This window comes from Sminthopsis crassicaudata, chromosome 5, assembly GCF_048593235.1.
Source record: "Sminthopsis crassicaudata isolate SCR6 chromosome 5, ASM4859323v1, whole genome shotgun sequence".
Classification (NCBI taxonomy): domain Eukaryota; kingdom Metazoa; phylum Chordata; class Mammalia; order Dasyuromorphia; family Dasyuridae; genus Sminthopsis; species Sminthopsis crassicaudata.
The window spans coordinates 82,311,658-82,339,502 of NC_133621.1; the positions used below are offsets into that span (position 1 = coordinate 82,311,658).

At 34.2% G+C, this 27,845-nt stretch overlaps 1 protein-coding gene across 6 annotated transcripts in view; it reads left to right on the forward strand.

Annotated features, from left to right (window-relative positions):
- PTPRN2 (protein tyrosine phosphatase receptor type N2) overlaps positions 1–27,845 on the forward strand; it is a 1,470,018-nt gene that overhangs the window by 998,748 nt on the left and 443,425 nt on the right. For all 6 annotated transcript variants that reach the window (XM_074267305.1, XM_074267309.1, XM_074267307.1 and 3 more), the window contains one exon: positions 17,712–17,776. In XM_074267305.1, coding sequence (XP_074123406.1) covers positions 17,712–17,776 — 65 coding nt within the window. The remainder of the gene's footprint in view (positions 1–17,711; positions 17,777–27,845) is intronic.

Below are 27,845 nucleotides of genomic sequence, written 5' to 3' on the forward strand. Positions count from 1 at the left end.
TCCCACTTTCAAGGCAAGGCCTGCCAGTTTGCTGGAGATCTCACCAGAGACCCCAGAAGATAAAAAGTCTCATTTATTTACCCCATTATGGTTGAAAAACAAGGACTAAAGAGCCTTTCTCTGTAACCTGTAGATGCAGATTTGACAAATTGACCTTTAGGTTTTGGAGGAGAGGTGAATGCCTTTCAAATGAGAGCATCTAGCAGATCAGCTTACTATTGAATCTCTAACATGTGTCATATTGAACATTTTTTAAGTACAAGTAGTGATGGCAAAGAATATTAAGCAAAGAGCAGCCCTGGATGAGATTGACTTAGTTATAACCTGGGCAGAATCGGCAAGTTCCTTGGAGCAAGAAATTCTGAGAGAAAGAATGATTGCTACTCATAAAAATACTTTGATATCAAAATGAAAGCCTTTTCATACTATCAAATAGAGGAAGATCATGTCGCACAGGTAAAGTGGATATCTTTATAGAATGTAAAGGATGATAATGAGGTAGTGTGACATAGTAGATAAAGCCTTGGATTTGGAGTCATGAAAAACTGAATTTAAATCCAAACTCAGACTTAATAGCTTATGACCATGACCCTTATGACTGATGACTCAAGTTCCATGACCATGGACAGCTCATTGAACCTCTCTAACCCTTAGTACCATAAACTGTAAAGTGAAAAAATTAGATTGGATGAACAATTAGATACCCTCAAACTCTAAGTTTATAATCCTGTGACAGGCCTAATCACGTGTCACCTTCTGAAACAGCTCCCTTTCCCTTTCTGGTTTATAATTAAATAATAATAATAATGAAGATGATGATGATAATGATGCTGATGTTGATGTCAGAGGAAACATTTCATCATATCAAGATAATTAACTTTCAACTATTCATTTTAATGGAAAGAAACATAAGCATCGGTGAATCCAAGAATACTTTGTTTCTTTTTTTCCCTTCAGATTTGCTTTTCCAAATTTTCCTTTGCTCTGGATTATATTAAAGCCCTATTTTAATACATGTTTATTTTCTCGAGGTAACCCTGTTTTTCAAGAAATTGTCAATAATATAAAAGTTCTAGTAGGTCCTAGCTACCTAGAAAGACTCAGAACTTGCCCATTGGGTAAGTTGTTGCTTTGAGGGGTTTGGGAGTTTTGTGGCTTTTTTTTCTCTGAGGGCCAGCATAATTAAGTTCAGAGAGGCTCATCATATTGGCTTTACAAAGATAAATTCTTAGCAACTCTTAAGGTATAATAGAATTCCAAACTATCCTACTAGAGATAATATCTACAACTGTAAGATTTTTAGCCTTTTAAAAGCTGAAAGTGGGTATTAAAATTAATTCAGATTTTTGATAAAAGAGTAAAAGAAGAAAGTATAAAGATAGCCCAGAATTTGCCAAGCTTGGATTTTAAAACTACCATGGGTTATCCATGCATATGCAATCAATAGTGTACTTAATATGCATTATATTCACCAATATTCTACATGATTCCCATATTTGCCAACCATCCCAAAAGAAAACAGTTCCTGTCCCCCCTGTGCTAAGAGGAATACAAGCCATTTGATCTAGGAATATAGAGAAGGGATCTGGGCTTACTGACATCTAACATTATAAACTTAGAGTTCTGTAAATATAGTAACAAGACCATTTACATTGTCTTTTAAAATGTTTAAATATTTCTTAGTGTGAGAGAGCATTTGATTGTCAGTCAATAATCTGTATTTAACCAAAATTGATAATCAAAAAAACAGATTACTTTTCTTGAGGTGTTCTTTACAGACTGGGTTCTAGAGAAGTCTGTATCACTTATCAGACTTACCTTAACTTTATATTTCAGTTTTCAGTATAGACTCATTCATAAAATAATACAGAAAAGGATGGCAGAAAATTATAAGCAATTACTCCTCTTAAATTAATGAAGAGCAGTAGAGGCAAAAAACATATTCAAAAAGCTTGGCACAAAACTCACCTAAACTTTATCATTCTAAGAACATTTACAAATGAAACTGACATAAGGATAACAAATAGATGGAAATTAGAACAGATTTCTTGGTGCTTTCAAGACAATTTAATTTCTATCATTAATTATAGAAGATAAGCCACATTAGAACTCTAATATTTTGTTTCCTTATATGAGAAAATAGAAATGACATTAAGTCTGAAAATCCAGGTCATATATAAAAATGGAAGAATTTTGTGCTAGTAGTAATATATTATTTTAAAGCTCTGGGTAAACATTATATAAGATATCTCAGGGATAGAAAGATAACAGAAGTATAGAAAAAGTTATGGATAATACCACTACCCAAAAAAGATAAGCAGGAGATTAGTAACTGTAGATCTTATATCATCTATAGATCTATAAGTCATATATTTTCTTTTCTTATCTGTAAAAGTTGTTTTGAGATTGATCTATGTCAATATATATATTTATATATGAAGAGAATAAGTAAACCTTTTGTAAATGATTTTCGATATCAGACCAAATCTTTTCAATCACACAGTTGACTGAAAATATGTAAAATTCAAAATTTCACTGTGTTCACAGTTTCATCAATTACACACACACACATACACACACACATTTAAACTTAGAGAGAAAAAATACTGCCTCAAACACTCTTATTCATAAGGAGTCTTTTGTGGATATATTAAGACCAGGAAAGATTCTTTGATAAATGCAATCAAAAATGGGGAAAAAGACAGAAGTATTTGCCATAGTCAAAGGGAAAATGTTCAACAAATAGTCTAAACAAAAGAGCAATGACCTAGACTAGAGATTTTCAGATAATCTCCAATCCATTAATAAATCAACAAGTATTTATTGAGCTCTAGCTATGTACTAGGCATTGTGCTAAAATACTAGAGCTACAAAAAAAAATGTACCATATCCTCAAGAAACATTACAAATTCTGAAGAATCAACATTAGGAGTGACCCTCAAAGACACTGAAAATATGTATGATTGGCACAAACCAGAAATGCCAAAATGACCCACATATGTAAGATGGCATTAAGACTATCATTGAGGAAATACTTGTTTAAGGGGGAAAAAAGTCAGCTGGTCATATTCTAACAATGTGGGATTACAGAATGAGAGGTTAAGAGCATCACTGGCAGTCATAAAATGTAAAAATACCTTAAAAATGCCTCTAGCATATTGGGCAAATTCTCAATGTAAGTTTCATGGGAAAACATGGATGATGGTTGCATGAATGGGGTATAGAAAGATTGCAGCCTCTACTTTCTGAAATCTTCCAACTAATGAAGAATTGAAATATTTCCTTCCTTTCTATTCTCTTCCCCACTGACAATAGAGAAAAAACTTTTCATTCAATAGGGTGGAGAAAAGTGTAAAATAATCTCTTCTTTGATAAAATAGGTTGATTTTTCTGGAAGAGAAATGAGAAGCTTCATTTGCTTCTTCACCCTTTTCCTGTTTGCAAAACTACATGTGCTCTGGTAGTTCTAATGTTGGTAAATAATTGTCATGAAAGTAGTTGTGTTCTAGAAGCATTTTAATTCTTTCTGACAGGTAGCAAAATTAAATATCCAAACATTGTGGCAACCTGCTTCTTTTGGATGACGTGATGTAAAATGATTAACATCAAAACATTTCCCCATGTTTTGTGTCTGCAGTACAGTGGATAACAGCATGTTATGGAAACATGCTCCAACTGCCTGGCAAATGGCAAACATTCTAAATAAGAACATTTCCCGCATGTAATTTCCAGTTGTGTTTTGACATTGTAGCTTACACATTTCTTTGTAACACAGAGAGTAGGAGCATGAAGCCCATAAAGTAACTGTGTAAGAAGTGTGATATCTTGCCCAAGTATGTGGGAACTTTTGTTTTGAGAATAGATATTTTGTTTTGTTTTGTTTCTTTTCAACAACAAAAAAAAATAATCTGGGTGACTTTTATGATTTTTCTGGTTATGATCACCATTCAATCAACAGATATTTACTAAAGACATACTATGTGAAGTTATAAGTACAAAAATACCCGGAAATAATTGCTACTCACAGGATGCTTACATTCTAATGGGGGAGACAAGAATATCTTGTGAAGTGGAATTTTTTTCTACCCACCGTGCCTACCTAGTATACTTTATAAATATTTGTTAGATTACTGGACAGATAGATACAGCTTAATTAGAAAGTGAAAAAATGCAGAAAAATTCATCAGTTGTATTTAACTATACAAGGGAATTGAGGAGGGAGAGCAGTAGCAGTTGAAGGGAATGAGGAAAAGTTTCATTTGAAAGAAAATGGTACTTGAACTGCATTTAAAAAAAAAAGAAAGGATATATGAGATAAAAAATAAAGAGAGAAGACATTTCTAATATGGGAATGGCCATTGTAAAGGTACAAAGGTAAGAGATGTAAGAACAACAAAATTTGTTAAAAGAACAGGAAAGTTGACACAAAATCTAATGATATAGTGTACACATTATTCTTTATCCATATTTTTATGACTTTCTCTATCCACAATGACATTATGCATATCATGTAAATGAAAAGGCTAAAGATAAACAGAATATCTGTACATAGTCATAATGTGTAAGCTACAATGTCAAAACACAACTGGAAATTACATGCGGGAAATGTTCTTATTTCCTTGCCTGGAAATCCCCTCTATCAATTAAATCACAAAACCAGAGCCCTTCTCATTCTCCATAATTTACGTTACATTGTTTCCATTTATTTCATTCTGCATCAGTTTATGCAAGCCTTTCCATATTTCTCTGAATTTCTCACGTTCATTTTTATAGCTCAGTAATATGATTATATTTATAACCTCTTCAACATTTCCCAGTCACTAGAGACCCACCCACTTTCTTCCTGGTGTATTGTTATCACAAAAAGTGCTGCTAAAAATAGTTAGAAATGTTATCTCAGAACTATTTTAATTTCTCTTACTTTTGCTAATTGAAAGATATCTCATATAGTTGTTAATAGCTTACAGTAATTTATCTATTGGAAAATAAACAAAACTTAAAAAAAAACTTGAACCTTTAAAAAATATCAGTCTGAATGATTGCAGAAAGCTTATGGGTTCTTAGAAGTAGGCTAGTTTTTTAAAAAACCCACCTTTTTTATAAGAAGGATTTTTCTTTCTTTTTTGGACGTTCACCATTTGTTAAGAGATAATAAAAAGCTGCAAGCAGACTGTATCTAATGAGGTATCATTAATTAGTTCCACAAAAGCATATCCTTACACGAAATAGCTTTATATAGGGTATATTCAATGCCATAGGAGCAGTGTTTTTAAGAAGTGTGTTTATTTAGAGATAATATGAGCTGGCTCCTAGGTGGAATAGTCAACCTGTTGCAGTAAAGAGAATATTAGACTTGAGGGCAACAAGACTTTGGGTTGAATTCTAGGTCAGATGTTTTCTATATGTATAACACTGGGTAAATTACTGAAATTTAAATTTTCTTATTTGTAAAACAATAATAATGATATCTTTTCTAGCTCAAAAGTTTTGTGATTTTAGGTGACCCATTTTAGGAAAGAAGTGAGTATGACCTAAGGTGAATGGCCTGGGACTAAGAGCAATTGAACTAGAATCTTTAGGTAGCAGTATCCTGAAATGGAAGAGGTGAAGAAGAAGGGTTACTTAAATGAAAAGGATTTAAAAATTCAACAGAATTAGGATTGGCAGGAGTAAAATAGCTGGCCAAATACCAGGGACTCATATAAACAAATTATTTCCATATATATTTTTATAATTATTAGATAACATCATTGAGAAGATTTAGGGGAAAACCTCTGTGAATATTTTGTGCACTGAAACAGTGACCCCACCTCCCTTTAATGTGAGCCTTGATGGCTATTTTACGTATTTTGTATGTCTTTTTAATTTCATTTTTTAAAGCCCCAAACTTTTTGAAATATGAAACCAGCTTTGCTTGTCAAAGTGATAAGCCACGGTTTCTTCCCTACCCCCTCCCCTTTTGCCCCTGAGAATTCAATAGAAAGGATGTTCTGTCACTCAGTTTCCAGAGCCCCACTCTGCTGGACCACTGAGATGGAAAGCCTAGCCCAGGGGATTCTGGGTGGCTTGATTATGCTTCAGATGGGATTAAAAAGGACATACTGGCTGCACAAATACAATTAGTAAGGTACCCAGTGGGTTTCCTGTTCTCTCTACTGCCATACTGTGTTTTTATTTGCCAAAGAAGCTGCTGGTTCTGGACCAGGTTTCTTTCCTAGATCAAAAAGAAGGTAGACTTGGCATACAATTGAGTGTATGTATCATATGTGTTCCTACCAATTATCTAGGCATATACATGATTAAAAACAGTAATAGAAATAAACCAAGTCAAAAATTGTGATTCTTCGATATTTTCTTTTCTTCAAAGAGTAGTGTAAATTACTATTCATCTCTACCATCACACACCTTTATACACACATACACACACACACACACACACACACACACACACATACACCATGAACAGACATTCATAAAAGTTCATAAAAGAACTCTTCACTGAGGTTCTCAGGAAGACACTAAGGAACTTTGCTAGACTCCTAAAACATCTATAATTCTTAGTGCCCTCTTCTCACATTATCTTATTACTCATCTAAGGATCATAGATTTAGAATTGGAAGAAACCTTGAAGCTGTCCAGTCCTGTTCCTTACAGATGAGGAAGTTGAGGTTCATAGAAGTGCAGACATGTCATAGCTGTCACACAAGTCATAATTTCAGACAGGAGTTGAATTTAGTAACTGGAACTCCAGATGGAGTATTTTGTCCATTGTACCATTTAATGACACATCATATTTCTCCCAATAGAGTTTTGTTATCATGTTAAATCATTTCAGTCAAATTTTATGACAAAAAAAACTTGCTGATGTGATGATACCTCATCAGATCCCCACTGTACTTTTTCCCTTGACTTCTTTTCTGAGTAAGTGTAGAAAATTAAAATAGGGAAGGGGGGGGGAAGCTTTTGGCCATATAATTGATTTTGGTTAGGAAACATAGTCCTCATAGATACAGACTACAGCAAAAGTTGGAGTCTTAGTTTTAGCACTAGAAAAGATAGCTGGGCAGCACCATAGTGCACAGAGCATTGGACCTGAAATCAAGAAAAATCTGGATTCCAAATGGTATCAGTTACTAACTAGCTTTATGACCATGGAGTCATTTAATCTCTATCTGCCTGTTTTCTCCATTGTAAAATGGAGACAATAATAGTACTTTCCTCCTAAGGTTGTTGCTAGAATCAAATGAGATATTTGTAAAGTGCTTTAGGATAGTGCCTGGCATATGGTAAGTGTTTAAGAAATGTTTGTTTCCTTCTTTCCTACCTAAAAGGCATGTTTAGATCAATCCTTCCATTTTACAAGTGAAGAAACTGAGACCCATAATGGTTAAATGAGTTCCCTCTAAGGTCACACAGGGATTGGTAGAAACAATATTGAAAGCCAGGCTTCTTCCAAAGCTAGCGCCTGCTCTACCAGCTTCAGCACTTTTTTTGTTTGCCATTTGAGTTGACATGGGTAAATTACTTTCAACTCTGGCATTCTCTATATCTCTCCCTAAAGCCATGCTTATTACCCAGAATTACACTTAGCTACACTTGAAAGATGGAGTGGAGTTGGTGACTTTTGTTCTGCAAAAGAGACAGGTAGGTGATATGATAGAAAGACTTGTGTTCTGCCTCTGATACTTGCTAGCTAGCTGTGTGATTCTGAGAAAGTCATTTAACCTCTACCTGCCTCAGTTTCTTTATCTACAAAAATATGAATAAAAATAACACTTACCAGCTAGAGTTTTTATAAAAATAGGATATTACATCCATATGTATATAATTCTTTGCAAATCTTATCATACTGGATACTATTATTATTATTATTAAAAATTGATAGTGAAACAAATATAATTCAGTGACTTTTTGAAGCAGTTGGGATTAAGGGACTTGCCCAGTGCTACATAGCTAGTGGCTGATCTGAGGCTGGATTTGAATTCACATCCTCTAACCTCCAGAATCAGTGTTCTATCCATCAATGACTTTTTTTTTTGCATTATATAGGGTAAACCAAGAACCTAGTATGGTGATTTCTAATTTAGTTGATTTTTATTTGGGAAAATAGCTTTGTCTCTGTTTTCCCATGTTTCTCTGTGTATGTCTCTGTCTCTCTGTGTGTCTCTCTCTGCCTCTCTGTCTCTGGGTCTCAGTCTGTCTGTCTCTCTTCTCTATTTCTCTCTCTCTTCATCTCTGTCTTTGTCTTTCTTTTCTGCCTACCCTCCCTTTCTTCTCTCTCTCCCTTTCCCTCTCTCTCCCTTTCCCCCTCACCAAAATTGAAATCCTAGGGAAAAAACAAACCTTTTTCCTCAGCGTTGAAACTTTAGTTGCTTTGTTTTCAACATAACATCCCACTTTGGTTTTGTCTTGACAGGTATACAAGACAGACAAATTGAGGGCTGTGTTCCCTACCCCTAACCTATCTATTGAATGTGATTCATAAAAACAATCCTCCTTTCATATCTTATTGGCCTTTTTCACTGGTTACTGTTGACCCTAACATGCAACTTTCAGACTGAGATTAGCAATACCAATGCTAAGGGGTGAATAGCTTATGTAAAAGAAGGTTGAGATTATTTGCCATTTTACATCTTAGTCCAACATGAATTTTTTTAAAGAATTTATATGCTAAATTCTAGGGTTAGGTCTATACAATATGAGAAGAAGAAAAGATTGGCAATTAGTGTTATTGATCTAATAATCTATGTGGAAGGCTATAAAGATTGTTTTTGTGTCAAAATGAATGCATTAGTCTTGTTAATTCATGTTGGTTTTCCTCTATCTTTGAATTCGAACCAATAATTTGCAATTCTTCCACTTATCTATTATATTAATTTAATATAACTGGAGGCATTTTGGAGGAGAAGGGGTAAGTTTATCAGACCACATCTCATTTTTTCTACTTGGAAAAGCTAGGAAAAATATTTGTGTGTATATTCACACAAATGTGCATATAGGTATTATGTATATACAAATGTGTATATTGTTGTTGTTTGTCATTCTTTCTCCAAGAGGACCATGACATCAGGGAGGTGATGCCGTGACATGCAATTTAATTGGATTTAAATGAGGAAGGGCTGTGCAAGGTCAGCTAGGTAGCACAGTGGATAGAATACAGGTCCTAGAATCAGAATCAGAAAGGCTAATCACTATGAGTTCAAATCTGGCTTTAGCCACTTAGCTGTGTGGCCCTTCTGCAAGTCACTTAATCCTGTCTGCCTTATTATCCTCATCTGTAAGCTGGAGAAAGAAACAGGAAACCCCTTCAGTATATATACATATATACATATATATGTATATATATACATATATATATATGTAGTTATTTAAATTTTATATAAATTTCATATAAATTTTAACCATCAAAAACTCTGGTTGCCCAAGATGCTGTCAGGAAGCCTTTTGACTCAGTCCTTTAATAAATTGTGACCTTTGCTAAGGAAAATAAATGATGCTGTTCAGAAAGTGAATCAGGCTTTCCCTCAGGTTATTGAGGCCTGAGCCTGGTGATAGTCTTTACCTTTCAGTACTCAACTTCACTCTCCCGTGCTTTCTAATAGAGCAAACCCATTAAGTTGTCCCCATTGTAATTTAGATCACAGAAGAGACTTCTACAGATTCTTTCAGGTTAAAATAACTGGTATAAAGAGAGTAGGCAAAATTATTCCACTGTAGCTACGTGCTTAATTATATGGAATCCTGCATAAATTGTCAAGTGCAAAGAATTATTCTGATAAATTAAAATACTAATTAAATAGGCTATTGCAGAATTTTGAGAACATTATAGGGTTCCGCTTCTTCAGGTAATTTGCATATCCTTCATCTAGTGAATTTAATTTTAAAGGACTTCTTTTTTGTGTGTTTGGAAACCCTTTTTGTCTCCCATGAAGATAAAAATGGGCTTTGTGCGTTGTTCCTTGCTTTATTAAAGCAGCCTTTACTGGTATGTCTCCACATTGAGGTTTGTCAGCCCTCCGTTATAAATGCCAATTTGGAAAGTTGAAAAATTGGTCCTAAATATTAAATTGAAACCAAAGTTTGCATGTTGAACCCCTACCTGAAATAATGCCTTTTCCCTTCATGTTTCTAAGAAGCTGTGAATGTGACCTCAGGTAGTTCACAATGAGAAAGAATGGGAATGCTGATCATATTTAGATATATCACCTAAATTTTGGAAAGCCAATTAATTTCACTTTGGAAACAGAGAAATTAAAGGTATCATCTTGTGAATCAAGATTTTTTTTTAAGGAGTATGGTTTTAGAGAAAGTGAGGTCCTTTTTAAAATGAGATCCTATACCATTGGTGAATAATCTCTGGAAGAAGAAGCAGAGATACTTAAAAGAAACAAATGTGACTACACAGGGAACTCTCTGGTGATGTAATATTTAAAATTAATCAATACAAAGTAGAAAAGGGAAAGCATATAGTCAAGGAAGACTATAAGATAATATGAATTTGTGAGAGTTCAAAATTAGCTGAAACTTACAAATAATACTTTTTTAAAACATACTTTTTGTTATTATATTTTAAAAACAGGAATAGAAGGCATTAGAATTGTTTCTTGTAAGAGTCTCGTTCATTCATTCATTTATCTATTTGCATTAAAGTTGAAAGATTGGAACAGGTGTTTAGAGCATGATTTTGAATCCTGATCAGACTAGTTATGTAACTTAGTCTCTCTTGAGTCACATTTTTCTTAACCATAAGTTGGAGATAATAATATTTACTGTACCTATCTACCAAGGCAGTCATAAAAACTAAATTTGATAAAGCATATAAACTTTGTAAATTTGAAATCAAAGTTTAAGTCTTAGTAGTGGTTGTCATTGTTATTAATTCATTAAGCAAATAACCTAATGTTTGTTTACAGTGATTTTTGTAATCTATAGTTATGACTATATCCCTCCTCTTTTTAAAAATCCTCTGTTTTTTTTCTATAAAATAAAGGCTCCTTGGTCTAATGTACAAGGCCTTCCACAGTTTGTGCTGACCTTATTTTTCTAGCCTTAATTGTGTACTCTTCCTCTTGGGGCACTTTACCCAAGAGTCAAACCAGAGTCCTTGATGCTCTTTCATTTTGTACTTTTTGATTCAGCCTTGGTACCTTTGTTCTTATTCAACCTCATCTCCATAAATGTCTCTCCCTTTATCTGAAATTGTTGAATCTTTTCTAATTTGAAGATAAAACTTAGATGCCACTATTCTTGAAAAGTCTTTCATTCATCTCTTCTTTCTTTTTAATCTCTTTTGCTATAATGGATGGTTCTTTCTTATTTACTAATGAAAAACTTTGTAACATAATCATTTGCATATTTATCTTATTCCTTCCTGCTAGATTGTAAGCTCCTTGAAAGCAGACACTGTATCTTAGTTCAACTTTGCATCCCTAATGCCTAATAATAGAAATGGTTAACATTTAACATAATGAATTAATGTTAACAAAGCACTATTTGTACATTGTTATTTGATTCCCCTAACAACCCTGAGAGATATTTATTATGTTATATATATATATTTTTTGACATTTATATTTCTTTGGGTTACCGAGTTGTGATCTAGCCTGTAAAACTCCTGGTACAGAAATTCCCTCCACTGATGTAGATCATAATTTTAGAGATGAAAGATGCCATAGAGTCCAATTTGCCTCTTCTCCTTGGTAATTTTACAGGTAAGGAAACTGTGACTTGCCCATATTCATGAAAGTAAAAAGTACATGAGGCAAGATTTGAATTTAGCCTTTCTGATTCCAAATGCCAAATAGTACCCCATCTACTATCATTGATTACAATTTATAATCTTAGAATGAAAAGAATTGAGTTTTCTGTAGTTATAGAAATAATTAGATGCTAGACAGGATTTAAACATGGGTCTCTCCTCACTCCCTGGTAATCAGACTATTTCCCATTTCTCCATGCTGCTGCGCTAAAAGTCCACAGTCTAAAGTATATGATAAATAAATAGTGCTGGGTTTGAATTATTGTTTTACTCAACAAAAACACAATTCTTACAATCTAATAGGAATATTAGTAGGAATATGCTCACAAATAACTCATTATAGTTCAAAGGTTGAACCCCACTAACTAGTACTTACTGTTATGGGAGTGAAGAGGAAGATAACAAGACAAGGCAAGAAGCACTTAATGAGCAATTATGTGTCAGGCATCATACTAAGTGCTAATGATACAAATATAAGTAAGAAAGATAGTTCTTTCCCTTAAAGACATAAAAGGGACCAGCGGGAAGTGGAAAGGAAGATAGGAATGAAGGACTCTGGTGAAAACGGAGTTGACAGGACATGATTTGAAATCCAAAGACAATGCCAAGAGATGAATCAAAGCAGGCCCACCTCTACCTTTCCACAAAATGAAGGCTCCAGAAAGAACTCACCAAATAGAAGGAGGGTGAATCTTGCAAAAGGGATTCTGCATGAGTAGGATCCAAGGTGGTAGGCAGTTGACAATGATGATAAAAATAACAGCTTATAATAATTAATGTGCAACAAGAAAATGGTATTTACACACATGTATTGTATCTAGGTTATATTGTAACATATGTAAAATGTATGGGATTGCCTGTCATGGGGGGGGGAGGGAGTGGAGGGAGGGAAGGAATAATTTGGAAAAATGAATTAAAAAAAAAAAAGATTATCAGAGCCCACCTACAGGAAACAAACAAACAAACAAAAAATAACAGCTTATATTTATAGGGTACTTTAAAGTTCAACAAGCATTTTTGTATCAGATGTTTATTTTTTTTCCCTGAGGCTAGGGTTAAGTGACTTGCCCAGGGTCACACAGCTAGGAAGTGTTAAGTGTCTGAGACCAAATTTGAACTCAGGTCCTCCTGAATTCAGAGCTGGTGCTCTATCTACTGCACCACCTAGCTGCCCCCTCAGCCATTTAATTTTAAAAGATAGTATTCAATAATAGATAAATTCAATAAGTAGGATGCTAAAATGAGCCCCCGGTCTCAGCTTGGATAATCCAAAGAAGGCTGATGCCATTATGGCAAAACAGGAAGTGAGAAAGAGGAGACAGCTTATCAGGGATGGTGCCATATTAGATTGGGATCTAACTGATTGTGTTATTCAGTGGGATATATCCCACAGTGGATATATCCAGATGGAAATATCATATGACAGATATAACAACAACAACTAGCACTTATGTGGTGCTTTAAACTGTACAAAATTCTTTGTGTATGTGTATATCCTGATATTTTGACCTGAATGTCCCACTGGCACATTGAGTTAGGTATATCCAAACCTAACACCACATCATCTGTGCAGCTCTTCTTTCTGATTTCTTGTTTTGTCTTAATGGCACCTAGTTTTCTAGGCTCAGACTCCTTCTGCTCCATATCAAGTCAAGTCATACTAATTGTCCTTAAATACCATCTCCTAAAATCAAATGATTGATACAAAATTACTATTAAGTTTAAAATGCCCTATAATTGTAAGGAGTTATTTTTATCATCATGAACAACCTACCACCCCAGAGCCTACTTACTAAGAATCCCTCTGCAAGGAGGATTCCTATTTGTTCCTTTTGAAGCCTCCATTTTATGGAATAGTTCTCAGCAGAACTGGTGATAGCTATAGGACCAGCAAAGTATCTCACTCCAGAGTGTTGTTTCTTTGCTGTTTGTTTTGTGTTTTTTTTTTCCTGCAGGTTTTCATTTTTACATTTCTTGCCTAATCTAGCTTTGATCATTAGTCATCCCTGGATCCTCAGGTAGCATGCATCGTTAAGGGGAAATGGACTCTAGAGAGCACAAAGAAGTTAGGAATAAATAATAAGCTACTTTGAGTTTAACATACAGTTCAACAAATATTTGTTAATTACTTATTGCATGCAAGGGCAACTGCACCATGCTAAGCACTGGATAAATTTCAGGTTCTAGGTCCAGATGAATCATACTTTAGTTAAGCTGAAGTCAGATCTCAGGAAGAAGCAGACAGACAGACAGACAGAAGAAAGAATGTGAGTGAATGAGTTTGGGCCTTAATGAAACTAATTTCATAGGTTTAAGAGCTTCCTAAGATTTGGCCCACGTATTGCTTTGATTCATGAGTATACATAAATGGTGGTGATGGAAATGAACAGTAATTAGTGAATCTATCAGTCAACAGGTGATGGACTATCTCTGTGAATTAGTTATATAGTCCTTGCTAAATTTGCCATATTTCTTAAGAGTTTGAAAGAATGAGTGTGTCAATAAATTCTAAGTTCTAAACCTACTATGTTAGAGGTTCTATGCTGGAACCTCTCATGGAATCAGAACCAGCTGATAGCTAGTAATAATAGCTAACATTTATATAGTATCTACTATACGACAGACATTGTTCTAAATACTTCACAAATATTAACTTATTTGATCTTCCCAACACATCTGGGAGATGGTAGCTATTATTATCCCCATTTTTGCAAATAAGGAAACTGAGGCAGACAGAATACAAGTGACTTGCTCAGGGTCACATAGGTAATACCTGTCTAAAGTCAATTTGAATTCAGGAAGTGAGTCCTAGTTGGGAAGACAGGGTTAATACAAAATGCAATTATAGACCATAATACAGCAAATAAATTGTCTTAAATGCTTAGGACAATTCTGTGGGAATATAGAGAAGGAAGAGATCAATGTGAATGGGATTTTTCAGTTACTTTATTCAAAGCCTATATTCAGTGTCCCAAAAGTCATAGTACAATTTTAAGCTTTTGAGGCAGCCTGTATTCCTTTGAAGTTCAGTATAAATACTAGCTATTCAGGAGGTGGAGATTGAGCTGGACCCTAAAGGATCAGCACAATTTGTCTAGATGGAAAAAACAGAGGATCCTTCTAAGTCCTTTGAAAAGTCTGTTGCACATACTTGTACATACTTATATAACTGCCCTGGAAATTCATTTCATTCTAATATTGCCAACTGTTCTATAGGAAAATTCAAAGTGAAACCAGTTACTGAGATATTTAATGAGGCTTCCACTCTCAATGCCAGTTCACATAAAAACTTTGGTCTTGAGCACATTAGTCTTTAGTTTGTTCTGGTTTTACATTTGCTAGCTATAGGACAATATGTTACTCTATACCAGGGTTGTTGAATCCCTATTACAGATCCCATTTCTTTGCTATACCTCCTAAAAAGAGGAAATCACATGGTCAGTGAAATCACACATTTTCTTACTCTAATAGAATGTAAGGTCCACAAGGGCAAAGGATGTTATGGTTTTTATCTTTATATCCTTAGTGCCTAGAATGATGCTGACACATAGTAGATAGTTTTTGAATACTTGATGGATTAATTTCCTGATTTCATACTCAATAATTATATTTCAGGAAAAGAATGCTCCAAACTGTAGTTTTCAGAATAAATATATTTTTCACTATAATCAGTAAATTGGCATTGTAAATTACAATTCACAAGGGAGCTTGGCTTAGCTTTCTATTTGTTTATACTCAGTCAGTAATAGCTTACTTTGTCCCTTTTTTCTCCATTATTAACTAGTCTTGGTATTCTGAACAATTTAAATAAAAATTCATTGGGTATACATATAGACTGACCTAAAGAGGAGGTTGATCTAATGGATAAAAAGCTGGTCTCTAAAATAGGAAAACTTCTATTCAAGTCCTATTTTTGACTGTTTCTGGCAAAGGATCATGGACAATTATTTTCTAGGAATTCACTAAGACTTCAAGGTGCAAAGAAGGTGTCAATTTAGAGGGAGTTCCCTTACTGAGGAGTTTTCTACACCAATTTTACTTTAATCCTTCTCCCTCTAGATGGAAATACAATGGAATTGACATCAAACATTGTTAATGTGCCAGGAACTGTGCTAAGCACTGAAATATAAAGAAAAGGGGGAATAAATCTTGTTTTCAAAGAATTCACAGTATAATGGAGGAGAAAACATGGAAATGATTACAAACAAAGAAGACACATACAATATAAGATGGAGATAAATTAAGAAGGAAGGCACCAGCATTAATGTAGTTCAAGAAAAGCTTCTTGCAGAAAGTGATGTTTAAACTAGGACCTAAAGGGAGTCAGAAAAGCCAGCAAACAGAGGTAAGGAGGCAGAACATTCCAAATATGAAGGAGAACCAGGGAAAATTCAAAGTTGAAGATGTAGTGTTGTCCCTAGGATGTAGTAAGGAGACTAGTGTCACTGGCTTGAAGAGATTGTAGAGAGATGTAAGATATAGGAAGACTGGAAAGGTAGGAAGGGAGGCAGGGTTGTGAAGGACTTTGAAAACAAAAAGAGGATTTTGTCTTGATTCTGGGTGTAATTGGGAGTTAATTAAATGATGGGCAAGGGGATATGAACATGGTAAGCCTTGTACTTAAAGAACATCAATTTGATAGATGATTAGAGAATAAACTGTGGTAAGGAGAGACTTGAGGTTGGGAGATCAACTGACAGGTTATTGTACTATTTAAAAAGTTAGAAGTGCACAATTTGTTGTACAAGCTGCCTTTTTAATTTCTAGACTTATGATCTGGTTGCTCTTAGTAATAACAAGGAAAATTTTTAAAAATCTTTTTTCTATGCCTTATAAGCCTAAACCTAATTGTAAAAGTTTATCAACGATTATCTTTAAAAGTAACCTGCTACTCAGGAAAATGTTATCTTTTGTTAATGGGAACTCCATTTAAAAAAAATAATTACTTTATAAATTGCCATTAAAAATTCTCTTGCTATTCAGGGTTTATTTCATTGTAACACCCTCACCATATCCCAATTAAATGTCCTTATTGAGATTTTCATATTGCCTTTGCTCTCACCTGGATTGTTTCTTGTCTGCTTCAGCTTTTTTGCAGTATATATAATTACCTATATGTAAAAATAATGTTCATTCATTTGAAGGAGAAAACTTTCTATAAGACAATGAAAAGACCCTAAAGGTAGAGATGGCAGGCTATAACAGAAGCTCATTTGTATCATGCTCAAAGATATAATTTCATTACCCAAGATTAACGTAGGTGTATTACACTGTGAGGTGAAAGTAATTGCTATTTTCTTGCTTTCCCTTTCTCTATTCATCACAATTCCAATGCATTCTTCATTCACAGAGTTTTCAATGCAATCTTTTTCCCCCTGGGTTCTCATTTCCCAAATGACAGGAGCTTTGTCCAGTGGAATATTTCTTCAGAATCATAAGTGAAGGTCAATTGTTTTTGACACAACTTCCTTTGGACTGAAGTGGGGGCAGGCAGGTTTTTGGTATTAGTGTTAGGATTCCCCAGTTTGCATTTACATCCACTAATTGTTTCCAAAGCTCATTTCTCTTGGAATGATTATTGAGTGTAATTCATTCCCTGAAAGTCTTCCTCATTTTAAATCAGGACCCAATTTGGACGAATTCTTTATTGGCTCTAAATTATTCTAGTGCGTTTCTTCTAGGAGTATGACTAAGAGAGGATAAAAAGTGAGGAGCATAATGAAATGAATAAATACATTTCGTTTTTCCTTTCTAGTTGGGCTTATTATAAAAGACTAATGCCACAGTCAATTTTGTTGCTGTTCATGAAAGCTGGCCCATTGATGAATAAGGATATCAGCAGTAAATTTATTGAATTTTTCAACAGGAAAAAAAATAACCTAAAGGTTAGGTGTATCTTGAGCACTGAATACTCACCAAGCTGACAACTGTGCTTCTCAATTTTTCCCAACAGCTGACAACAAAGACAAGCTTGAAAAAGCCTCAGGACTGAAAATTCTTGGAACAGGAATTGGGTCGGTAAGTGATTATAAGGCAAGAGTGTTATTCAAAATGTCAATGAAATGTTTGCCAAGTTTTTCCATGAAAATACAGTTGATCACAGACTCAAGTAATGTAATCACATTGACCCTGGAATGATAGCATGATCATTAAGAATATTTGTATCCAAAACTGATTACAGTCATGTCAAAAGTACCACCCAGTTATGTCATAGATAGCAATTGCCACACCCAAACACATTGGGTTTGTGATGATGTTTTTGAAAACTTGCCCAAGTACAATCATCATGCTTTTCTAAGGAAAATCATTCAATGATGAAGAAGACCAGTACCTTTAAGATTCCCTTTTTTTTTCTTGTGTTGCTTCACAGTCACCAGATCTTGAGATTTGGTAGAATACTCTTTAATCTAAGTTATTTAAACAAATAAACAATCTTAGATCAAGGCTAAGTGATATTAAAGGTATTCCGTTTGGTGAACAAATTGTTCAGACTGCCTTTAAAATAACACCTGAAATATCTGAAAAATGCACAAAATATATGGAAAGGCATAGTCACACCCATGTTACTATCACAGAAAGAGACTTGATGAAGTCAAGCAGTTCAAGGAAGCTCAAAGCCCTTGCCTGCTTTGGCCAGTTTTTAACTGGGATTCTAACTTTCTGACTAGGATACTCTCCCAGAAATGCATTTAGTAACCGTAAGAATAATGCATGCGACATATGTTCAGGGTGGAATTTTCACTTTTAGCTTTCAAGACTTTCACAGTGAAAGATAAACATTAAGAAACAGATTTCTCTTAGTATCCTTATTTCTTGGTCTCAGACTGATCTCTTCATAGTCAGCTTTGTTTCATGAATCTGTCATTTACCAGTCACATCTTAGATTGTAGAAATAAGATCTTGTCTAATTGGTTGCTCTTTCTTTTCCCACCCCCAAAGTAAAAAAGGTTTTTATGATTACAAAGTTGTTCACTGTTCAGATACAGCTTTATAGAAAGAGTGCATTGTACCTTGAAAACATCCATTTTGCAGCTAAACGATGGACAGAGTATAGTAAAAGAGTAAAACAAATGACTGATAGAAACTTTTCAAAAAACGCTTGAAGGGGTCTGACAGATACTATTGTTCTTGGTGTTTTCTCAGTGCCTTTCCAACTCAGACTAGATTAATGAAGCATTTGACAGCTGACAACATCCTGCATTTTTTTGCACTGTGCTGTATCTTCAGCAACCAATAAGTGGAAAGGAATAAGCCAAGAGGCAGTGGGGATCCAAATAACTGTCTGTATTACACAGAAGGCACGGTGACCAAAGGGGAAAGGGACCCGAGGAGCTTGGAGGATTAGGGCAAATGATGGAAGTGCTTTGATTTGACTGTCTCTCTTTTTGGTGTAATAGAACTCAAGAAGTATTTTTCACTTTTCTGTTGATTCTGTCCCCTCAACCTTATCAAATGTGATTTTTATGTATTTTTGTGCATAGTCATTCCTCCAGGAAGAATAATAGAATTCTGTAACTAAGCCAATTCTCAAATGATTGGGGATCAAATGCAGATGGGTCCAGGTGAAAGCCATTCTGAGTAATCCAATCATGCAGTTGCTTCTCAGGCTGCTCTTTGACATAGAATATTTGGGCCAAATCAGAGGCTGGGGTACAGTAGAATTGAAAGAATCTTTTGTAGAAGGTCTAGTTCTTTGATTTGGAGGAGTAAGAAGAAAAGAGAAGTTGTGTGTAGTACTAAAGCTATCAAGCAAATTTCAAATGGCAATTACTTAAAATTTAAAAAGCAAGCCATGAGCTTTGTTCAGTCACTTTTCAGTTGGGCCCAACTTTTCATGATTGCATTTGGGGTTTTCTTGGTAAAGAAATTGGAATGGTTTGCCATTTTCTTCTCCAGTTCATTTTACAGATGAGAAAACTGAGGCAAACAGGGTGAAGTGACTTGCCCACATTATATAAGAAATTAGTGTCTAAGACCAGATTTGAATTTAGGAAGGTGAGTTTTCCTGACTTCAGGCCAGGTATTCTTTCTACTGTACTACCTAGCTACCCCAACCATAAGCTTACTAGATTTTAAAACTGATTCTTACAAAACAGTATTAAGCTCAGGAAAGGCAGTTGATGTATCTAAATTTAGTTTTATGCCTAATTATTTAGTTAGCTGCATATAGTTCTCTTAGCTAGACCAGAAGTTGGGCATACTTTACTTATGATTCTTGCTAGATTTTAATTTCTTACATTTCTATGGACTAAATAAATATACCTACTAGTTTAAGAATGCTATGTACTTTATGAAACTTTCACATCACTCTTTTTAAACATCTGATTGATTTATCTTCATCTCCACTGGTACTATTGTTACTTATAGTAATAATAAAGATAGCTAGATGGCATAGTGGATAGAATCTCTTTCTTGGGGGGAAAACGAGTTTAAATTCAACCTTAGAAGCTGACTAGCTGTATGATCCTAGGCAAGTCACCTAATGCTATTTACCTTAGTTTCATCATCTGTAAAATTAGCTGGAGGGGAAAATGGCAAATAATTCCAGTTTCTTTGCCAAGAAAACCTGAAAGGGGACATGAAAAATAAGACACGACTAAAGAAACCAAACAATAACTACTATTATTACTACTACTATGGCTAATAGTATTTATAGAGTGCTTTATAGAGTGCTATAAGGTTTACAACTAATTCTTCTCTCAGTTAATCCTCAAACCAACTTTATGAAGTATATGTTACTTCCTAAATGGGGATGAGGAAACTGAGATTATCCAGGGGCACATAGCTAGTAAGTATTAATTTCTGATTCTGTATTACATCTTGTCCTATGTCATCTAGTTTCCATGAGGAAAATCATTTAAATTTAATTTGCCCAATATCAAACTAATTACTAATCCAGAGAACTGGAAATTCATCTCAAAATTCCTAGTACCAAATATCAAGACACCTTTAATCTCTATCTTTTTTTTTTTTTTTTTAATACTTTGCTGGTCTCACTGTTTCCTTCATAACAAGGCTATTTTCTGAATCCATAGATCACTTATAGTATAATAGAAATGGGTCTGAAAAAGAGGCTGACTCCTGGGCATGAAGATCACTCTAAATCTGACACAGGCCTCAGTCTTATTTGTTTACAGTTTTCCCTTGCTTTCTCTAGTGAAATAGAGATTTAAACTGCACATGAGGTTTGTTCTTTCTCAGAAGATGAGAATCTTTATATGATGGCACCTATATCTTCACCCCATTATGCCTTCTCCTAGAATTCATATTTTAGAAAGAGAAATGCTTGGTGCCATGTCTTATTTTTTTTCACTTAGCTGTTCCACAGAAAACTTGGCCAGAGTCAATAAAATTTACCTCCCTAGAATCTTGATATAATTATTGTTCTATAAGAAATGATGAAAAAAGATATGGAGTAGTTAGATTTCAGGGAAAAAAAAACCATGGAGAGACTTACATGAACAGATACTGAATAAAGTGAGCAGAACCAAGAAAACAGTGTACTCAGTAACAGCAATATTGCGTGATGATCAACTATGATAGACTTAGTTCTTCTCAGCACTATAATGATCAAAGATAATTCAAATAGATTTGTGATGTTAACTGCCATCCACACCCAGAGAAAGAATTATAGAGACTGAATACAGATTAAAATATACTAATTTTTCCATTTTAATTGCCATTTTTCTTTCTTTTTTCACATGATAACATGAAAATGTGTTTGATATGATTGTTTATGTATAATCTCAAAAAGACAAATGGAAGAAAAAAGAAAGGAAATAAAGAAGGAAGAACAAGGCTTTAGGACCCTCAATGGGAAAGGGATGAAAAAAATCTCCTTCATTTCATATGTAGAATAACTTTACATACAACCTCTTCACTTATGAGAGAGCTCCATGCCCATAATACAGCCTGTAACAAAGAGGACATCATGGCAAGAACAAGCAAAATGAAGTCCTCACACACACTTTCCATGGGGTGTTTCCTGTTGCAGTTCACAAGTCACTCAACGAAACATCCATATAATATTGAATCTATTCCCTCTTTGATCCTCACCTATTTATAAACTTGGCTTTGTTATATTGGCTGAGCCATCCCTGTGATGATAAGAGAGGCAAAGAACTGTAGAAAACCCATGGGTGCTAGTTCCATCCCCTTATTAAATTTTTTTCCATAAAATGACAATCTCCCCAATTTTCCATTCTTCATGATTCCACTTCTGTCTTCCTCCTGGGGCTCTCAAACTTCTTAGCAGAGTCCAGATGTTTTCTTGGTTGATCACATATTTGGAGACTAGTTTTCAGGATCTCCTGTCCTTTTCCAGATGGCACTTTTCCTTGTCACAAGGCAGCTTTGCTATTATCTTTGAAATTCAGTTACAGAATTCTCATATGGGATCTCAAATCTGAACACTTCTTTCTTTCCATAAAATTTTTCTCTTATATAATTTTCAAGGTAAAACTTTATATCAAGAAGCATTGAAGAATATGGGGAAGGGGTGTGTGTGTGTGTGTGTGTGTGTGTGTGTGTGTGTGTGTGTGTATGTTTTAGGGGGAGAGGGAAGAAATATGGATAAAAAGGTAACAGGTGAGGAATTTTGGAAAAGTAAATAATCTTTTTCCACAAAAATCTTATTTGTTTCATTCCTGTACTCTCATTTCTGATTTTTCATAATTATGACTAAAGAATAATTCTATTTGATACAAATATCTCTAATAAATTCCAACTGTCGAATATAAAGCAGAGTTTGATTACTGGAAATCTAACAGCCTTAATGGAATCTTTCTTGTTAGCTTATGATTCACACATCTAATGACAGATATCTGAATTAAAACATTTTTTAAGCCAAGTGGAAATATCTCAAAACAAATTTAAAGAAAATGAATAGATTAAAACACAGATACACATTCCAAATAGATTAGTAATGTTTTGACATATTTCAAAAGCTATGGTTTCTGATATTTGAAAGGTTTCATAATTTTATTCAATTTATATAAATCCATGTTTCTACCAAAAGAAACTTGAAAGTCAATAGGAACTATTTTTTTAAACTTAAAAGGAAAATAAACTAAGAGATTATCACAGAAGCCTATCCCTGATTCCCTAAATGTTTTTCTAAGGTAAAACCTTCTTTTCTAATTGTACTAGATTATTCCAGATTAGGAAATCCCTTCCAACAATTCTAGTGCAGAAGCAATTTAAAGAATTGTTTAAAACCCTGTCATTAAGATCAGCCTGGTTTTGAGACTGACTATCACTGCACTACTGTTCTTCTAAATTGCTATGGTAGCAAATTAGTAGAATAGTCTTATAGTAATCTTCCATCACCTTTTCATGGCATATATGCCAAATTAAGTGCACAAAGGATGGTAAGAGGGGCAGCTAGAAGCACAGGGGATAGAGCACAAGCTCAGGAGGCAGGAAGGGTTCAAATATATCCTCAGACACTTAATAGATGACTTTGGACAAGTCACTTAACTTCAATTTCCTGGGTGGGAAAAGATGATAGCCCAGAAACCATATGATGAATGGTTAGATAAGTTGAAGGTGTGATGTGCCTGAAAATTATCTTCAAATGTTAAGAAGTTTGTCACATCAAACACATTTCCTAAGAATACCAGAATCAGCGGTTAAAAGTTACAGAGAGGAAGACTTTGATTTAAAATTTAAAAAAATGCATAAAAGTCTCCAGCAATGGAATCATCTGCCTTGAGAGGTAATGAGTCGTCCATTACTGAAAATATTTTAAAAACGGGTCTGAATTATCATTTGTCATAGTTTCTTTAGAAGGGATTGTCTATAAGGCTTCCTTCTAACTCTACAATTTGATTTTCTGGTCTCCATAATGTATAAAAATTCAAAAGAAGAGTAGACAGGCCTTTCAGTGAAAATTTAATTCACAAAATGGAATTGTACAGTGAATAGATTTTAAAACTAGCTTAATTTTACATACAAAAAAATCTATTCAAGTGTTCTGCTCTGTTGAAAAGAATGATGACAGTTTAAACAGTAGTCACTATCAGAAGTCAGTTATTAAGGATAAAAGAAGCTTCACCTAGGCAACTTCAGTGGGGGGCACAGAAGCCCTGGCCATTTTTCCTCCTGGGGAAATATTGTCCCTTTGAGAACTGGGGGGAAATTCAAGTCTTGATAATAAGCTATGAAGGTTGGTAAATCTCTATCAAAGAATCAAAATTAATTACTGTTGTCCAATAGCAAGTGAACTTATATTACACCATGAAGTTTGAAACATAAAACATAAACATAAAGCTCTTCCCTTGAATTATATCTATCTTCCCTGTGATAAACTGTGTACCTCCCCCCGTATGTTGACAGGTTGTACAAGAGGCCTCATCTCCCTACCATAATGATAGCACTGGCCATTTTCCACCTAATGTTGTTAATTGGATCTAGAAAAAGGTAATTTTAGAGGTAATAAGTGCCTCAGAAATAATATTATAAATGGGTGAAAGTTATGTGTGTGACTTTACATTTGGGTCTGGTTAAAAAATGTATTAATGATACAGGATAATTTTGTGAGAGCTGATTATATGCAAATCACAGACACAGAAAGTATTTATTAAGTATTAATATATATTAGGCACTGTGATTTCTTATTGTTCAGTAATATTAGTCATGTTCAACTCATTATGACCCAATTTGGGGACTGGGGAAAAGATACAGAAGCAATTTGTCATTTCTTTTTCCAGATCGTTTTACAAATGAGGAAACTCAGACAAATAGGATTGAGTGACTTGCTCGGGGTCACGTGGTTAGTAAGTGTCTGAAGACAAATTTGAACTTAGGGCTTCCTGAGCATAGAATCAGGGCTTCCTGACTCCATACATGGAAATCTATCTACTGAGCTATCTAGCTGCCTAAGAATAGGAATGCAAAGAGCTTATATTTAATTGGAAGAAGACAATACATAAAGGAAGGAAGAGGAGAGATAAAGGTATTTAGTGAGGGGACATTGTAGAGAAAGTAGAGGAAATTCAGGAGTAACCAAGTGAGGAATGAAGACATGATTAGTCTGGGCCTGTCCTTTAAAATGGAGATTCTGGATGGAACCAGCCAATTAGAAGGAGAGCCTACTGAAATAAAAAGATATTTCCAGTGTGTGAACTCCAGGGAGAGAGTGAGCTTCCAGGTTGAAAAAGTTTCTGGGCCATTGTAGAAAAAGTCCAGGAGAGTCAAGAATGTAGACTTAAGTTCATCACTTCTCTGTCAAGAGATGAGTACCTTGCTTCTCATTAGTAGAAGATAGCATTCTGAGAGAGAAAACAGCATGTAGAGGGAAGAAGTAACATAAGAGGGACACTTTGGTCCAGAAAGTTACTGAAATGATGAGGGGACTACTGTTGAGTCATTTGGCTTAACCTATCCAGGAACAATGGTGGAACTCATTTGATCTGATCTTCTACCTCAGAAACTAGTGGGCAAGGGAAAGTAGAATAAGATTTCTGATTTGAAATCAAAGAAAAAAAGTAAACTTATGTCCTTGGGTGGCCCAAAGAGACCCAAATTTTTTTTTCTTCTGATACAGTGGAAAAAAATTGCATTTCTTATTTAAGGAGACCACAGGGGGAAAAAATAGTAGGAGAGGAAGAGAAGTAAAAAGAAGAAAAAAGGAAGTACACTTTTCTTCCATTAGCAATCCCTTTGGTGACTCAGAGAGGGGGATTTTTTGGAAAGAATAAAAGAAATGATATCTTCAAAGTACTTTGCAAATCTTAAAGCTTTATCTAAAGTCTAGATATTATTGTGACATTAAATAAACTCCTTGCAAATAGCAATAATGTTTCATATATCTGTGGGTTCTTACTGTAACAAGCATAACGCTGAACATTTCATTGATTAGTCTTCAACTAGAAGAAAAGCTAATGGGACAATGACAGTAAACTTTTAATAAGCCCAGAGAGCCAAGCAAAGATCCAAGAGGATTTTATTACTGAGAGGATCCAAAGTGATTTGTAAAGAAACATCCTCATTAGTATGTATGTATGAGATTGGTTTGTTGAAAAAAGTTAACATAAAAATTAAAGCTAATGAAAAATGAGTAATATACATAAGTAACGGGTTCTAATTACTTTCAAGAATCTTCTTTAAATATGTTTATTTGAAGTTGCTTATATTTAACTACTTTATTAAAGAATGCAGCTTATAAATGAGTAGAAATTAATGTTTATAATCTATAATCACCATTTCAATCTCAAGAAAGGTTTATGTCTTGGAGTTCAACACACAGAACTAAAACAACTCATTGCCATTTGGTTGCAGCTTTTATGAATTGCACAAACAGCTCTAGAAGTTAGAAATAGAATATTGGGTAGTAAAGCTGCCAGACTAAAGTCATGATGTGATAGCTTAGTTACAGAGAGTATCTCCTCTATTCAGACTAAATTTTAGAATCAGATATTATCTTTAGAGTTACTCAGCCAGTCAGAAACTTTCAATCAGATTTTATCCAATATGTTAAAATTCTGAGAAAACACCATGACATCTCATTATAAATCTTGTGCCTTGGGACAATTAAATTCTGCTATCATAGGTACCTACAAAAGACAAAAGTTTAAAAAAAAAATCCTTGAATACAGCAAAATATATAAAAATTTAAAGGAAAGAGAGGTTGGTGTACAGTAGAATATTTAAAGAAAAGAAGACTTCCTGGAAGTGGAAGATGATTGCTAAAATGAAACTTGGAAAAGAAAAAGATATTTAGAGAAATAAAAACAATATGACTAAAGGTATAGACGGGGGAAATGAACCATGGCATATTCATTTGACAGAATGAAGGAGAAGTAAGTTAAAGTCAGTTGAATTAGAGTTAGATATTGAAAGGCAAATGGGAAAAATGACTTGAAATAGAAAATTGAGGGATGTTATAAGTATTTTAATAGAGAATAAGATAATGAAAGGAATGTGTTCAAAGAATATTTGTTCAATATCAGAAGCCATTGCTAGAATCCAGAATTAATTGAGAGACTATACACTCCATAGGCTATTTCATTTTTGTCTTAGTACTTCCAGAACATAATGCCTGCCATGTGGTTGACATTTAATAAATTTCTGTATATTGACTGATTAATGAGATGATAGAGCCTTCACCTAGAATAAATTCAGTAGTGATGAGGAAGTTGGGATGAATAGAAGGAACAATCTTTGAAGAAGAGTCTGCAAAAACTTAATAAGCTGAATAGTTAACCATTGGATTTGAACAAGAATAGCAGTACAATTGATAAAAAAAACAAACAAACAAACAAACCTCAGTAGGAGAGGTAGAAATTCTTTAGAAGAACTTTTTTTGGGGGGATTTACCTCTTTAGAACAGCTTCTTTCAATTTCTTTTACTCAGGAATTTGTGGGAGATGATATCTTCAGATTTAAATAGCTTGAATTTGAGTTAGTGATAACTAAAAAGAAATGTCCACTAAATAAGATGCAGATTTATAGAAAAGTAGATTTGGGAATCATCAGTATAGGTATAAGTATAGGTATTTCTCCACTTATCTTCATTTATCCAGGCACATTCTGAAGAGAAGCTTGAAGCCTCCAAATTTTCAAGGAACATGTAGCCATCTCTCTATTTCAGAACAAATAATGACCAATATTATCAGAAAAATCAACCCAAAGGAATACCATAATGGCCCATTTTCATGAAATACTTATTGGATTTCTCAGACCTAAGTTATAAGATAATCTGTTTTCCCAATTACTTACAGCAACAACATATTACTGATATTACATTATTTGTGTACATTACATAATTACATAAACATTAAATGTTTATTACAACTGGCATCCTTTGAGTCAGATAATCTCATCTTTCTCTCAAGTATAAACAAAATATCTGTCCCAAGAAAAGCACATTTATTTTTAGGTATGCCTTATTTGTATTTGAAAAGGAAAATCTGCATGAGAGTATTAGAAAGCTAAGTAATTTTTTTTCTTTATTTTCTAGACCCATACTACTTATAGCTAATGTTTTACTTATTGCCTATCACCCTTTGGGATATTTGGTGAGGAAAGATTGAAAGATTAAAAGGTTGTCTTATATAGGTCTTATCTTGGTCTGAACTCTCTATAG